General features: G+C 38.2%; 1 protein-coding gene across 1 annotated transcript in view; it reads right to left on the bottom strand.

Annotated features, from left to right (window-relative positions):
* ect2 (epithelial cell transforming 2) overlaps positions 1–13,416 on the bottom strand; it is a 78,373-nt gene that overhangs the window by 35,856 nt on the left and 29,101 nt on the right. The window contains exons 7-14 of the mRNA XM_048604604.1: positions 12,955–13,017; positions 12,177–12,393; positions 10,130–10,996; positions 9,711–9,847; positions 5,928–6,047; positions 4,096–4,164; positions 1,109–1,219; positions 390–486 (exon numbers count right to left, since the gene is read on the bottom strand). Coding sequence (XP_048460561.1) covers positions 390–486; positions 1,109–1,219; positions 4,096–4,164; positions 5,928–6,047; positions 9,711–9,847; positions 10,130–10,996; positions 12,177–12,393; positions 12,955–13,017 — 1,681 coding nt within the window. The remainder of the gene's footprint in view (positions 1–389; positions 487–1,108; positions 1,220–4,095; positions 4,165–5,927; positions 6,048–9,710; positions 9,848–10,129; positions 10,997–12,176; positions 12,394–12,954; positions 13,018–13,416) is intronic.

Genomic DNA, 13,416 nt, shown 5'->3' on the forward strand with positions numbered 1-13,416 from the left:
GAAGGAAGTCTGCCATCTTGCCTGGTCTGGTCTAATAATTAAGATGTGTGCTTCAAACCTTAGCTTTCAAACGTAATGTATAAAGAAATTAGTTAGACATTGATTAATACGGGGGTGGTGTCCGTATCTCTGAGCCAGGAGGCCCGAGTTCAATTCCTACTTGCTCCAGAGGTATGTCATTTAACAGCTCTAAACAGATGAATTGAAATAACTACACTACATAATTATTTCTCACAGCAGATATGCAAAATCTTTGAAAGCAGAGATTTGGTTGAAATCACAAATAGATTTTGATACAGATTGTGGTAAAAAGAAAGAGTTTGGATTGTCCAGACTAATTTGTGCATTGTGAAAACATTCTACATTAACATTTCCAAGATTTTCAGTACCGTTCAACAGCAAGGCCACACTTGGCAACCTCTGCACAGGCCGGATAAGCAATTCAGCCAGGCTCTGGCGACCACATTCAGGTTTAGCTTGATTAATCTGTAGAGAAGATGAGGGGAATAAAAGAAAAACTTTATAAAAAATTCTCGTCAGAAAATGATCGATCTGTCAATTAACTTCAAAACGCTAAAATAAGTCTCATTTAAAATTTTAACATCAAGAAATTACATAAACTGTCCTGTAGTGACAAGTTCTTTACAGCTGTTGTGCACAATTGTCATGCAAAGGTAGATATCTTTCTACATGATAGGAGGCAAACATCTTTCAGATGAAGGAAAATGGTTAGCTGAAACCTTCCATCCTAGTCATCTTGCCCCACAACTATTTTAAAGAGGTTTGCCAGATGAAACATTTAACGTCCTTCTTAAACAGACAAAATAGTGTGGATTTTGGAAATCTAAAATGAAAACAGAAAATGCTGAGAATCTCAGCAGGTCTGGCAGCATCTGTGGAGAGAAAGGGAGTTAATGTTTCGAGTCTCACGTGACTCTTCTTTAGACAGAGTTAAAACATTACTGGAAGCAGCTTTCAGTATGGACATGTATACAAAGTAGTCAGTTGAATTCACTGTCAATGGTTCCAGGTAGATGGAAAGATATCTGCACCCTTCACAGAAAGGATTAGAAACCAGGGTATACAAATAGTCAAATAAAGCCCATACCTTTAAGAAGGCATGAAACCTTGGTTTCTGCCTTTCACACTTCCCAATAGTATCTTTGCTCATTTCAAAGAAGTTCACAAATGGAGGATAGGTCTTCACCAAGTCCTTTGACTGAAAAAAAAATACCAATTTCAATATGTATCCATTGCATCAAATGTAAAACAACTTAGCTAATATTTAATTTGGTGACTAAAAAGTGTTCTTTGAGCACACAAGGACTTTGGTCGTTGCAATAAACGGCCATTTTGAAATCTTCTGCTTAAATACTTCAGGATTCCTTGGTGTTACACAGCTGTAGGAACTTCTGCACCAATGAATCCTTCAGAGTTTAACCATGTTTATCATAACAGTTTTTAAATCCAACTGCAGCTCCAAGAGAAAACATTTAGAGGTCTACAGCATGGAAACAGGCCCTTTGGCCCAACTTTCCGATGCTGCCCAGTTTTCACAATTTAAACTAGTCCCATTTACTTACATTTGGTCCATATTCCTCCATACCTATCTCATCCATGTACCTGTCTAAATGTTTCTTAAATGATGAAATTGTATTCATTTCCTCTAGCAGCTGTTCCAGAGGCTCACCACCCTCTTAAAAAAATGCCCCCCGGGCTCTTGTGTATCTTTCCCCTCTCACCTTAAACCTATTCCTTTAGTTTTAGACTCCCCTACCAAACAGAAAAGCAGTCATCTATCTACCTTATCTATGCCTGTCATGATTTTATATATCCCTCAGTCTCCTACACTCCAGTGAAAAAGTCCCAGCCTGTCCAACCTCTCCTGATAACTCAAACCTTCCAGTCCAGGTATTGTCCTTGTAAATTGAATTCAGGATGTCAAGAATGTTCAAAAATGTTTACTTAAAATAAGAAAAATAAATGAGGGCATCATAAGCAATAAATACCAACCTTGCCAATGTCCAGTTGCCCAGGAAAACAGCAGTAAGCCACTTTCTTAAACCAATGCAGTTCATGTAGTGTACACCTCAAGAATGCTTTGAGTTGGAAATTCTAGGATTTTGACCCAGCAATGAAGAAGAAACACAGTGAGATATTTCTAAGGTTGCTGTGTAAATTAGAAGGAAACTTGCAGGTGGCAGTGTTGCCATTCACCTTCTGCCCTCATTCAAGGTGATAGGTGTGATATTACCAATTGAGATTATTGACATGTTATCTGTAGCCTGTGCCAGTATGTGGTTCAGAGTAAAAGGTTATTGGAGGTAGGTCGCTGCCACCAATCCTCCTTTGTCTGTGACCAATCTAATTACCAACAGCAGAGGATACACGACTGTCATCTTTACAGAAGAAAGCATGGCTCTTAATTAACAATGATTTATTTCATGAAAGCAAAAAATACAACTTCATTACAAATCAGCAATAATGAATAAGACTTTTGGGAGCAGTACAGAGGATATCTGCAGAATGGCTCACTGTTTCACTCCACAGATATTGACATCAGAAGAGGTGAGAACCATAATTTGATACAGCAGTAGAGGTCATGGGTTTGGAATGTGCTGAAGAACCATTGACACGTTGCTGCAGTCCATTAGTGCAGATATTATACACATTTACTCCTCTACCAGTCAGTGAAGTCTGATATCGTGGATGGGTTGACAATCAGGTAGTCTGTCTGCCCTGGATGGTATTCACCTTCCTGAATATCGTCAGGATTGAACTTATCCAGGCAAACAGAGATATTTTCATCATGTTCCTGGCTTGTGCCTTGTAAATGCAGGACAAGCTCAAGAATCAGGTGAGTCCCTCGGAGCAGAATATGCAATTCTTAGAAATGGCCCAGTAAACTCTGGACTCTGTTACATGTTGATAATGCCCTTTTATGGGCTCTATGTTTTTAGTCATTGTGGATGCCTATTCAAAATATTTGGTCATGCATAGACAATTGAAAAGTTGTGAGCATCTTTTGCAATACATGGAATTCTGGAGATGCTGGTCACAAGTAACAGACCACCATTTATCAGCAAGGAATTTGAGTATTTCAACAAGCAATATAGTTCCATACCATTCACTGTCCAATGGTGGCAATAAGAGCAGTCCAAACTTTGAAAACAGGCTTAAAGAAAACAGCCTATAGCTTCACTATATACTAAACCGTCCCGGTTCCTGTTTAATTATAGGACCACCCTGCATGCAACTCTTGTAACTATTTACGGGGCTGGTCCACTTTGTGTCAATGATGGTCCAAGGAAATTTGATTGTGGGAGATTCAATGATTTAAGCAATTACAAGACAAGGAAGAAAAGGGGTTTACTTGGAGACTGCTCAGCAGCTGTGTGGCATGAATGCTATTTGCCACTTAGTTCAAGTCTGATTTTATCCAAGATCTACAGCGTGCAACACAATTGCTTCATTATCAGAGTTCATTGCATAGAAAGGTCATTATGAATCAGCTGAAGATTTTTGGGCTCCGACACAGGAGCTCCTGCAGTGATATCGGTTATTTTGTTATCTTGATGGCTTTTTTCGGAAGCCAATCACCTAACCCTATATTGAACATGACACCAGCCAGGGTAAGCTCCCTCATACCAATTCCCACAGATATCAGTTTTACCAGGAATCCTTCCCATCAAGGGTATCACTCCTTACATCTAGCATTCAAATCTTTAGCATACGTTTAGATTGAGGCAGTGGCAAGGTCTGAAACTAAGTGATCTTGGCAGAAGTCAAACTGAGCATCAGTAAACAGGTTACTTGTAAGCTTAACTGAACTTATTACGTAAACGACTTTAGCATGAAATTTGACCACATTGGATTTGTCTGATCCTGCTTTCAACTGACAACTGAAAGTCGGTCAGAAGAAACATGAACCTTTCCCCTTCCCTAGACTAGGGTCACTGGGTGAAATGCAGCATCCCCTGCTGAAATTCAATTCCTTAGAACGAAGAGCTCAATTAGAAATTTGCAGCCATTACCAGATTGGGAGGGGTTGAATTTTCTCTTTAAAAGTAAAAAAAAAACTTTAAAAATACTTACATATTTTTGTATAATGGCACCTATACTGTGGTTTTCTGACCAATTCAAAATAAGTTCCTCAAGATCAGTCTAGAGAATGAAACAAAACAAAATGCCATTAAGATGTGCTGTAAAATGCTGATTTAAATACTTCAGAACAAAGTGAACATACATGCCAAAACAAACATTGATAAGTCGTCAACATTCCAAATAGAGAGAGAAAATTGTCAGATATAGGAATCATGATCAGGATTATGTCAGGGAATTTGATAAAACCCTTGACAAAGTCTTTTAGAAAAAATGCAATTGTAATCACGTGGTACAGGTAGTTTCTCGATTCAAAAAAGGGATGTGCTGCATTGCTGACAGACAGGTCGACATAGCTCTGTGAATTGAGTGAGAGGGAGGAAAGGAGGGGACTGCAGGACGGTGGGGAGAGGACCTGCGGTGGTGGGGGGAATGAATCTGATGGATGGGGGGCTGTGGGAAAGACGTGCAGGGGTGTGGAAAGAAAGAAGGAAGGTGTTTTGTTGGAAGAAGGGAGGGAGTGCATTGTTTGGGGTGACTGATGGAGGGCATTTTTTGAGGGGCGGAGGTAGTGCATGCTTTTCAGAGAGTGAGAGGGAGAGGGAGAGGGAGATGGGGAAACAGGTGGAACTGTGCAGACCAATGGCACTGGTTACAGGATATCTCAGGCAACTAGCAGAAATTGAAATTCTACAGATGATAGATTCCTTGAAGGTGCACAAATTTTGCACTATTACAGAAGGATCTGCAGAAAGTGGATCTCTGTCGTGACAGACATCTACGTGGATAAATTAAGCAAAACAGTAGAATTTTATTATCAGTTTTGACTAAGGTGATGCATAACATATAGCTTATGCTTATGGTTTGGGTTATACAAGAAAATTCCTCTGCTTTACGTAGCCACTTTCTGATATTAAACAATTACATGCTGCAGTAAAGAAAAAATAGTTTAAGTTGGTTGCTGCTTTAAAAAAGAAACCACAGGAAAACAGAGGCAAAGAAATCTATCATGAATACATAAGTTTAACATTTTTACATCCTGGGGTTGTCTTTCTAAGAGTAAAATGGAAGAATGTGAGACCGGTTTGGGTAGCTCAGTTAAGGTTAAAGAGGGATCCAGACAGCTTTATTGGGAAGGAGGTGCAAGATGTTCACATCTATAGACACCGGAGAGAACATGCATAATGGCTATGGGTAAACTGTTAGTCTTGTAAGTCTCAAAGACATCAATGTTTTATAAACTGTTATATTTTAGAATGGAGTTGGGAGTTCACAGGATTGCTAATTCACATGTCATGTTGGATACAAGGCCCAAGTAATTCACTTGATTATAAAAATGGGCTTTGAGGCAAGAGTCCAGGGACTCTAGAAACAAGGACAAGAGTTTTCTAAAGACTGAACAACCTCCAGCTTAAGTTGAAAAAATGACATCTTTATTCAACATGCAGATCAGAAGGAGTCAAATCCATCTCTATTCATGCAGATGCTGCAAGACACGCTGAGTTTCTCTTAACTCTTTATTTAACAATATACATGTTTAAAGTTGTTCTAATAAGTGTCAAGATAAAAATGACTTGTAAGGCTTTGGTGGCAGAGTGGTAGAATTGAAAACCCACCTGCCCCAGAGGCATGTCATAATGTTCCCAACAGGTTGATTAACAATATTGAAAAAAATTACTTAATATTTATAGGGTATGTGAGTTAATTAATTTTCAAAGTCTTCCTCATGCCCTGGGAATTGATACCCAAGAGTATTTTAATATGAATTGCAATTCATGACTATCTGCGTACAATCTCAGTATTTTCTGTACAGAAATTTTACTTACCTTAATTTTTGTGTGTACATCCAAAATATCTGGAATACTGCCAAATATTGTTTTTATTTCTTCTTGTGCAAGAATAGGACCTCCAAGTTGACCCTCTTGTTCCAAAGGAACCTTAAATAGCTAACAAAGGACAAGAAACTGAAGTATTATCTGCACACAATTTGATAAATTCATGGTATATTTACAAGCAGAAGGAATAGAAACTTACAATTAAAGTGCATCCTTTTCGAAAATTATTTGGATTACTTCACTTTACTTGCAAACCACGATTAAAAACTCTCATATTAATATGAGAGAACATCAGTCAGTGCCCTTTACTACAGGCATCTATCCTAAATTGGGGAAATGATCATCTAGTGGTAATGCCCGAGGTCTGGAATAATCCATAAACCTAGGATCTCAGGTTAAAAATCCCACCATTGCAGATGATACAGGTAAAATTCAGTAAATAAAATTATCTGCAATGTAACAGTTGCCTCAGTAATGGCTATCACGACAACCATCATTGATTGTTGTGAAAACCCACCTGGCTCACCTACACACAAGAAAAATCAGTGATCTCTACCTGATCTCGCCTACGTGAGACTCCAGACCTACAATAATGTGGCTCACTCTTAACTGCCTTCTGAAAAGACCGAGTCATTCATTTGAAAGGAAATTAGGGATAGACAACAAAATACGGGACTGGCCAGCAGTGTCCACATCCCAGGAAAAGTAAGCTAATCTGAAAGCTGTGCTTTAATTAGAACACATTGATTAGTCAATGTTCCTTCAAGAACCAGTGCCGAAAAGTTTTGTATTCAAGGACACTTGGAATATATGATGTTTAAGGAACATGGCAACAGCAGTAGGCCAATGAGTCAAGCCTGCCCCACCATTCAAAATGGTCATGGCTGATTGAACACTTCAGTGCCTTTTAACCACTCATCCCCACATCCCAATAGCCTTGTACATCAAGGTATGTTTAAGGTAGAGATTCATAATCAGAAATCTAAGCACTGACCCTCCACAGTACCCCCTAGTACAGAACTCCAAAGGTTCATGATCCTCAGAATAAAATGATTTCTCCTCATCTCGACCAAAGTGGCAATTCCCTTATTTTTAATAATTGTGTCCCTGGTCCTGAACTCCCCAAGGGAAACATTGTACCTGCACCCACCATCTATTCCTTTAAATATTTTGTGGGTCCTCTCATTTTTCCAAATGTTGGAAAATTCAAGTCCAGTTTGCCTAATTTCTCTTCATAGGACAGTCCTGCCACACCAGGAACAAGTCTGGTGAACCTACGTCACATTCAGCCAATAGCAATATCTTTCCACAAGACAATGGGGGCAAAATTGCAGTATTCCAGATGCGATTCAGCCAAGCTCCAATATAATTGAAGCCAAACTTGAGTATTCCTCTGCTCAAATTCTCTTGCAATTAAGGTGTCCATTAGCCTCCCAACTAGCTTACTACACCTGCATACTAGCTTTCAGTGGCTTCGGTTCCCTTGTACATCCATACTTTTAAACCCCTTACCACGTTTCTCCTACCAAACTTGATAGCCTCATTTTTATACCCAATATGATATTTCATCTGCCATGTCTTTTTCATTCACTCAGCCTTTCCAAATTCTTCCAAAGTTGCTTCACATCTTCCTACATTTCTAATCAGCTTTGTATCATGTGCAAATTTATAAATATTACATTTGGTCCCCAACTCCAAATCATCGATGTATAGACTGTGAACTGCTGGGAACGAAGTACTGATCCTTACTCTATTAGAGATAGTTTACCATTGCAAGAGTGACCTATTTATTTCTACTGTTTCCTGCCTGTTGGTCAATCAATCCATCCATGTTAGTACCTTACCCCCTATTTTAAATGGTTTAAAATTTTTCTAACCAGCCCCCAAGGGTATTACATCCATCAGCTCCTCTTCACCAACTTTATTCATAACACCTTCAAAAAATGAAGTTCGTCAAACAATTTCGTATCTATAATTCTGTGCTGACTATGTGCAATCAAATCATTAAAAAGATAAAGGGTGTTTATCTATCCCATCCTTTATAATAAATTATAGCATTTTTTCTAGTACCAATGTCAGACTAACAGATCTGTAGCTTCCTGTTTTCTCTTGCTCCCTTCTTAAATATGAGGTGATATTTTCCACCATCCAATTCACTGGAATCATTCTAGAATGAGGTGTGTTTTGGAAGATAATCACCTATGTATCAACTACTTCTGTAGCCATCTCCAACACCCTAGGAATGTAGACCATTAGGTCCAAGGGATTTATCAAATTTCAGCCCCATCAACACCTCCAGTACAATTTTCTGACTAATGTTAATCCCCGCGACTCCCCATTCTCCAAAGACACTTGGATCTCCAGTTCCAGGAAATTTCTTCTCCCTTCCTCAGTGAAAACAGAGGCAAAGTGATCTTTTTAGCTTTGTTGTCATTTCTCTATTCCCCATTATAAATGCCTGTTCCCATTTTGGGGAAAAACAAACTTATTTGGTGGAAAGTTGGAAACTCCATTGAGTGGATAACCAAAAAGGCACTTTTGGCTCAATATGCAATTGTATCATCTTAAACTTTCCACTGGATAACAAGCTGAGATGTCAAAGTGGGAATGTGCTTTGAATGGAAGCAGATACCGGTGCTAAACAAAATTGCCAAAAATGCAAATTCCAATGCTATAAAAAGTAAGTAATAGTATTTGTACACAGAATTAAATAAGTAAGCAAACTTCACAAAGAGTTTGCATTTATATAGCACTTGTAATCTCAGGATACCCAAAGTGCCTCAAAGCTAATAATATTTTTGACTTTTAGTTGCTAATTCGAGCACAGCAAGGTGATATTTGTCAACCTGTTTTAGTGATGTTGGTTAAAGAACAAATAATACACTTGCTGGTCTTTGAATAGTGCTATTGAGTTTTCACATCTGTGGGAGTAAGGAGCTTCAGTTTAACACTTATCACAAATGGCAACACTTCCAACAATGCTGAAATGCTATAACTGAACTACAGTTGACACTCAAGGGAACAATGAGTGGGGTTACTGTTGCCTTTGTACAAAATGGTTACTTTTTGGAGGTTATTTACAAAAATAACATTAAAAAAAAGGTGACTGCCAACTCTACATCTAGCAAGGTATTACTTGCATTCTGCTGAAACTAATGATTATCAAACAATCTTGTTTGAAGCCAAGAAACAAAGGTTGTACGCTCTTTCACCCACAAAGTCCAAAATATGGTTTTGATTGCATTACATTCTGGAAACACTGTAGTACCATGATCTAGCACGATTTAGTTAAGGTGCAATAGAAAAATGAAACAAACAAAAAGTCAGAATCTGAACAACGCAGAGATCTTTGAGATTACATAACAGACATCAGGAAGACCAAACCCAGACAGTGAGTTGAAGACAAAGATGACAAATTGAAAAATCAAGGTATTACTTGACCAGGAGATAACTTAGGTTAGTGAGCAGAGGCAATAGGCAAACATTATCCACTGCAAGTTATAACGGGGCAGCAGAGTTTTAGAATACCTCAATTTTGGAGACAGTAAAGATCTATTCAAATTGGAGAAGTGCACAGGCACCTATTTTTTCTGGTTCTGAGTTGTAAATAGAATAGCACTACCTACAGCACATGGACTGCAGTTTACCAGCACCTTCTCAAGGGCAATTAATGACAGGCAATAAGTGCTGGCCAGTTACAGAGGCGCATGCCCCTCGAGAGATAAAAAATGTATTTGCAGTGTAAATAATAAAAACAGACATAAATGACCCCACCTGAATAATGGTAGTTAAAATATCAACATAGTTGCTTTCTGTCTGGTACAGTTCCATTGCAACTTGCCACCGTGCAGACTGCTTTGCAGGAATGGCTGCACAGCATTTTGAAGATTTTACGCTGGATTTGGGAGTCTCTGGAGGATGGAAAAACAATTTTCAACCAAAACAGTAAATAGCAACAGCACTAAATAGCCATATAATTTCTTCCTTCAGCAGGCGGAAAAAATGTCTTTTTTAACAAAAAGGTGAAATGCCACAAAAGCTCAAACTTAAAAATGTCAAGTACAAATTCTTTGAAGGACACTTCTTATCATTTTAGGCTTAAATGTGAATTAAATAATCCTAATTTTTTGCTGTACAAAAGACAACATGAAACAACTGCTGAAGTTTTCTTACTAGTAACATCCCAATGGTACCTTCACTATAAAGTGCACTGACATCCCACAAAGTAAAGCTTTGAGCCACAGAACATTCAGAGACTGAAGACATTTCTACATCCTGCAGGTTTTCAATCATGCTGCTTTGTTGAAATTCATCATTCTCATTTTTCTGCAAGTTCTGCTGCGTTTGCTCATTGGATAGTGCCACCTCTAATTCTAGAAATTGTGCTTTAACCACACTGGAAAATGCACCAATATGAAATTTCTGTAACGAGCCAAAATCTCCATCTTTATCCAAATTGCCTTGAGTTGGAAACCTGTCTTCCTGATCACATGATTCAACATCTTCATTTTTGGCGTAGGTACTCTGCTGAAATTCTGTCAAATTAGTTTCAATGACTTGCGACAAGTCAGTAGTCTTCCAAAAATTTGCTAAATTATCTGCTGCATTAGTTTTGAGAAGTCCTTCATCTAACTGACCATAAAACTTTTCAGTAGTGCAGGAAGAAGCATCCATTTCAATCACAGTGTTGCTCCACAAGACAGATCCCTCAGTAATTTCTGGAAATTCTACAAAAGCTTGCCTTTGAAATGTTTCTCCTTTTTTTGCTCTTTCTCTAACCTCTGGTGTATCTTCAAGCTCAAAAGCTAATTTTACCTCTGAAGTGCCAATGGGGGAACTAAAAGTATTATGGCCATATTCTTTCTTTTGAAGAAATTCTAGACACTTAGCATGTTGTCCTATTTCTGAGTTGGTATGACTAATAAGCTTTCCGGACTTCTTTCCGTTTTTTGGCCATCTCTGAACTCGGCAGTTATGGATCGGTTTGCCACATTGCACAAATGTGCCCTGCTGTCTATCACTTGTTCTATGCCTCTTTACTATCCTGTTCATTTCATATTCTGAAAGAAAAAAAAACTAAATAAGACAGGTTATTCCTTCCAAAATTAGCTATTTCAGAATGTTAATAACTTACTTAATTATAAGATTCATGCTTTAGTAGAATCCAACTAATGAAACAATAGGGATGTCTGATAGGAATAAAGCATGAACTGTCCAATTACTTTAAAAAGAGTATATTTTAATACACTTGTAAACAAAGTTAAATTAGTTTAAAAAGGATCAGTCGTACCACAGATGCAAAATTTGTTGATATTGAGAAAGCAATGATTGTTTTTCCAGACTTGAGGATATCGGGGAAAAGGAATAGACAATGGTAATCCCAAACTTCTGTATTAGAATCACTTCTTTTTCTGATATAGCGAGATAATAATCTACACTTGAGTACAGAGGGCATAATTTCAATGTCTACAGATGACAAAACCCGGGACTGCATTGAGAAATGGGGAGAAAAGGAACAGGCAGGTGGTCACAGATTGTTGAAACAGGTATACATAGATGAAATTTAATGCAGGGAATAGTGTAAAAAATTTAAAAAGGAAGAACAAACAAACTGAAACAATATAAGTGAAATGATAATTTTGAAGGGAATGCAGGAACAGAGACTTGGTGTATATAGATTAATCTCGGAAGACAGCAGGCCATGTGCAAACGCTGTTAAAGTATGTAGCATTCTTGATTTTATAAAGGCAAGGAATTGTGCTAAGCTAACTTTATAAGATACTGGTTAGACCTCAAGCTATGCTCAACAATGGGTAATAACCCACAGGAAAAATGATCAAACCTTGAATATTGAAGAGACAGAATGATAGCAAGAATGAAGAGAGATGACATATCTCTACAATTGTGCTCTTCAGAGTAGAGAAAAGTGTTTCCAGTGACAGGAGGGTCAGGGTGTAAATTTAAGGTGACAATTAAAAAAAGGAGCTATATAATTGCAAAATGTTGGAAGTGTGGTAAAACCAAATTCAACAGCAACATTCCAAAGGGCATCTGCTAAATAATCATAAACAAAGAAAAAAGACTGAGAATTATTAGGAATAAGTACAGTAGTAAAGCTAATTGAATAGCACATTGAAATAGTCAGCACGGAATGAATTAATGACCATCTTCAGTGCCAGATAATTCTATTATTTCAAAAACAGCTTTAATATCTCGATTAACGAAAACAAAACAACTAACCTCCACAGGAGTCCGGTGTGTTAGAGATGTCCAACAATGATCCCAATGAAATGGAAGCTTCTGCTGAAGGTCTTTTGCGTGGAGGGAATGGCGAGAAGCTGTCAGTCTCTCTTGTAAACTGTGTCAGCGTATCCCGCAAGCGGCGCCTTTTGCGCATGCTATTTGGTGTGTTCAATGAAAGCAAAGACACTGATGTCTTCAGGGTTGGACTTTCTGACTGTAATTAGAAAACAAAAGCCTTATTACAGACTAACATCTCTAGAAAAATTCAAATCAGTATAGAGACATTGAGTCCGACTCGTCCATGCCAACTAAGTTTTGCAAACTAAACTAGTTCCGTTTGCCCGCATTTGGCTCATATCCCACTAAACTCTTCCTATTCATGTACTTTTACAAGTGTCTTTCGAATGTTGTAACTGTACTTGCCTGCATCTCTCACTTCTGGCAGTTCATTCCACGTACGAACCACCATATATGTGAAAACGTTGCTCCTCAGGTCCCTTTTAAATTTTTCTCGTCTCATCTTAAAAATACACCCGTTAGTTTTGAACTCCAGTACCCTAACGAAAAGTCCTTTGCTATTCATCTTCTCTATGCCTCTTATGATTTTATAAACCTCCAAGACCACCTTTCAGTCTCCCATGTGCCAGTGGAAAGAAGTCCCAAACTATCCAGCCTATCCTTATAATTCAAACCCACCAGTCCTGGCAACATTCTTTTAAATCTTTTCTGAACCATCTCCAACTTAATAATATAGGTACAAATAAATTTTGTATACCTCTTCAAACAAGTACATTGATTCTCCAGCTCTGGCATCCATCTGTATACTTCCCCAGAACCACTGAAAACAAGACAAGTTGTTAATAGTGATAAACACTAAAGAACCAAATCTACACTACACGTTAACTGATATAAACTTTATTCAATGAAATCCGTGAACAAAGAAAGAGGAGTATGCCATTCAGCCCTTCAAACCTGATTGGTCATTCAGTAAGATCAAGGCTGATCAGATTGTGGTCACAATGTCATTTTGCTGTATTGTCTCTATTACCTTTAAGGTTTTGGAGTAGAGTTGTAGCTCGGGTTGTGGATGTTGTGGTTGGTTGGCTCGCCAAGCTGGTTCGTTGTTGTTCCGCAGACGTTTCATTACCCTTCTTGGTAACATCATCAGTGCTGCCTCCGATGAAGCACCGTTGTGTTTTCTCGCCTGGTTTTTAAACTCCGGAGTTTAAAAACCAGG

Source organism: Rhincodon typus, chromosome 13 (genome assembly GCF_021869965.1).
Source record: "Rhincodon typus isolate 14 chromosome 13, sRhiTyp1.1, whole genome shotgun sequence".
NCBI classification, from domain to species: Eukaryota; Metazoa; Chordata; class Chondrichthyes; order Orectolobiformes; family Rhincodontidae; genus Rhincodon; species Rhincodon typus.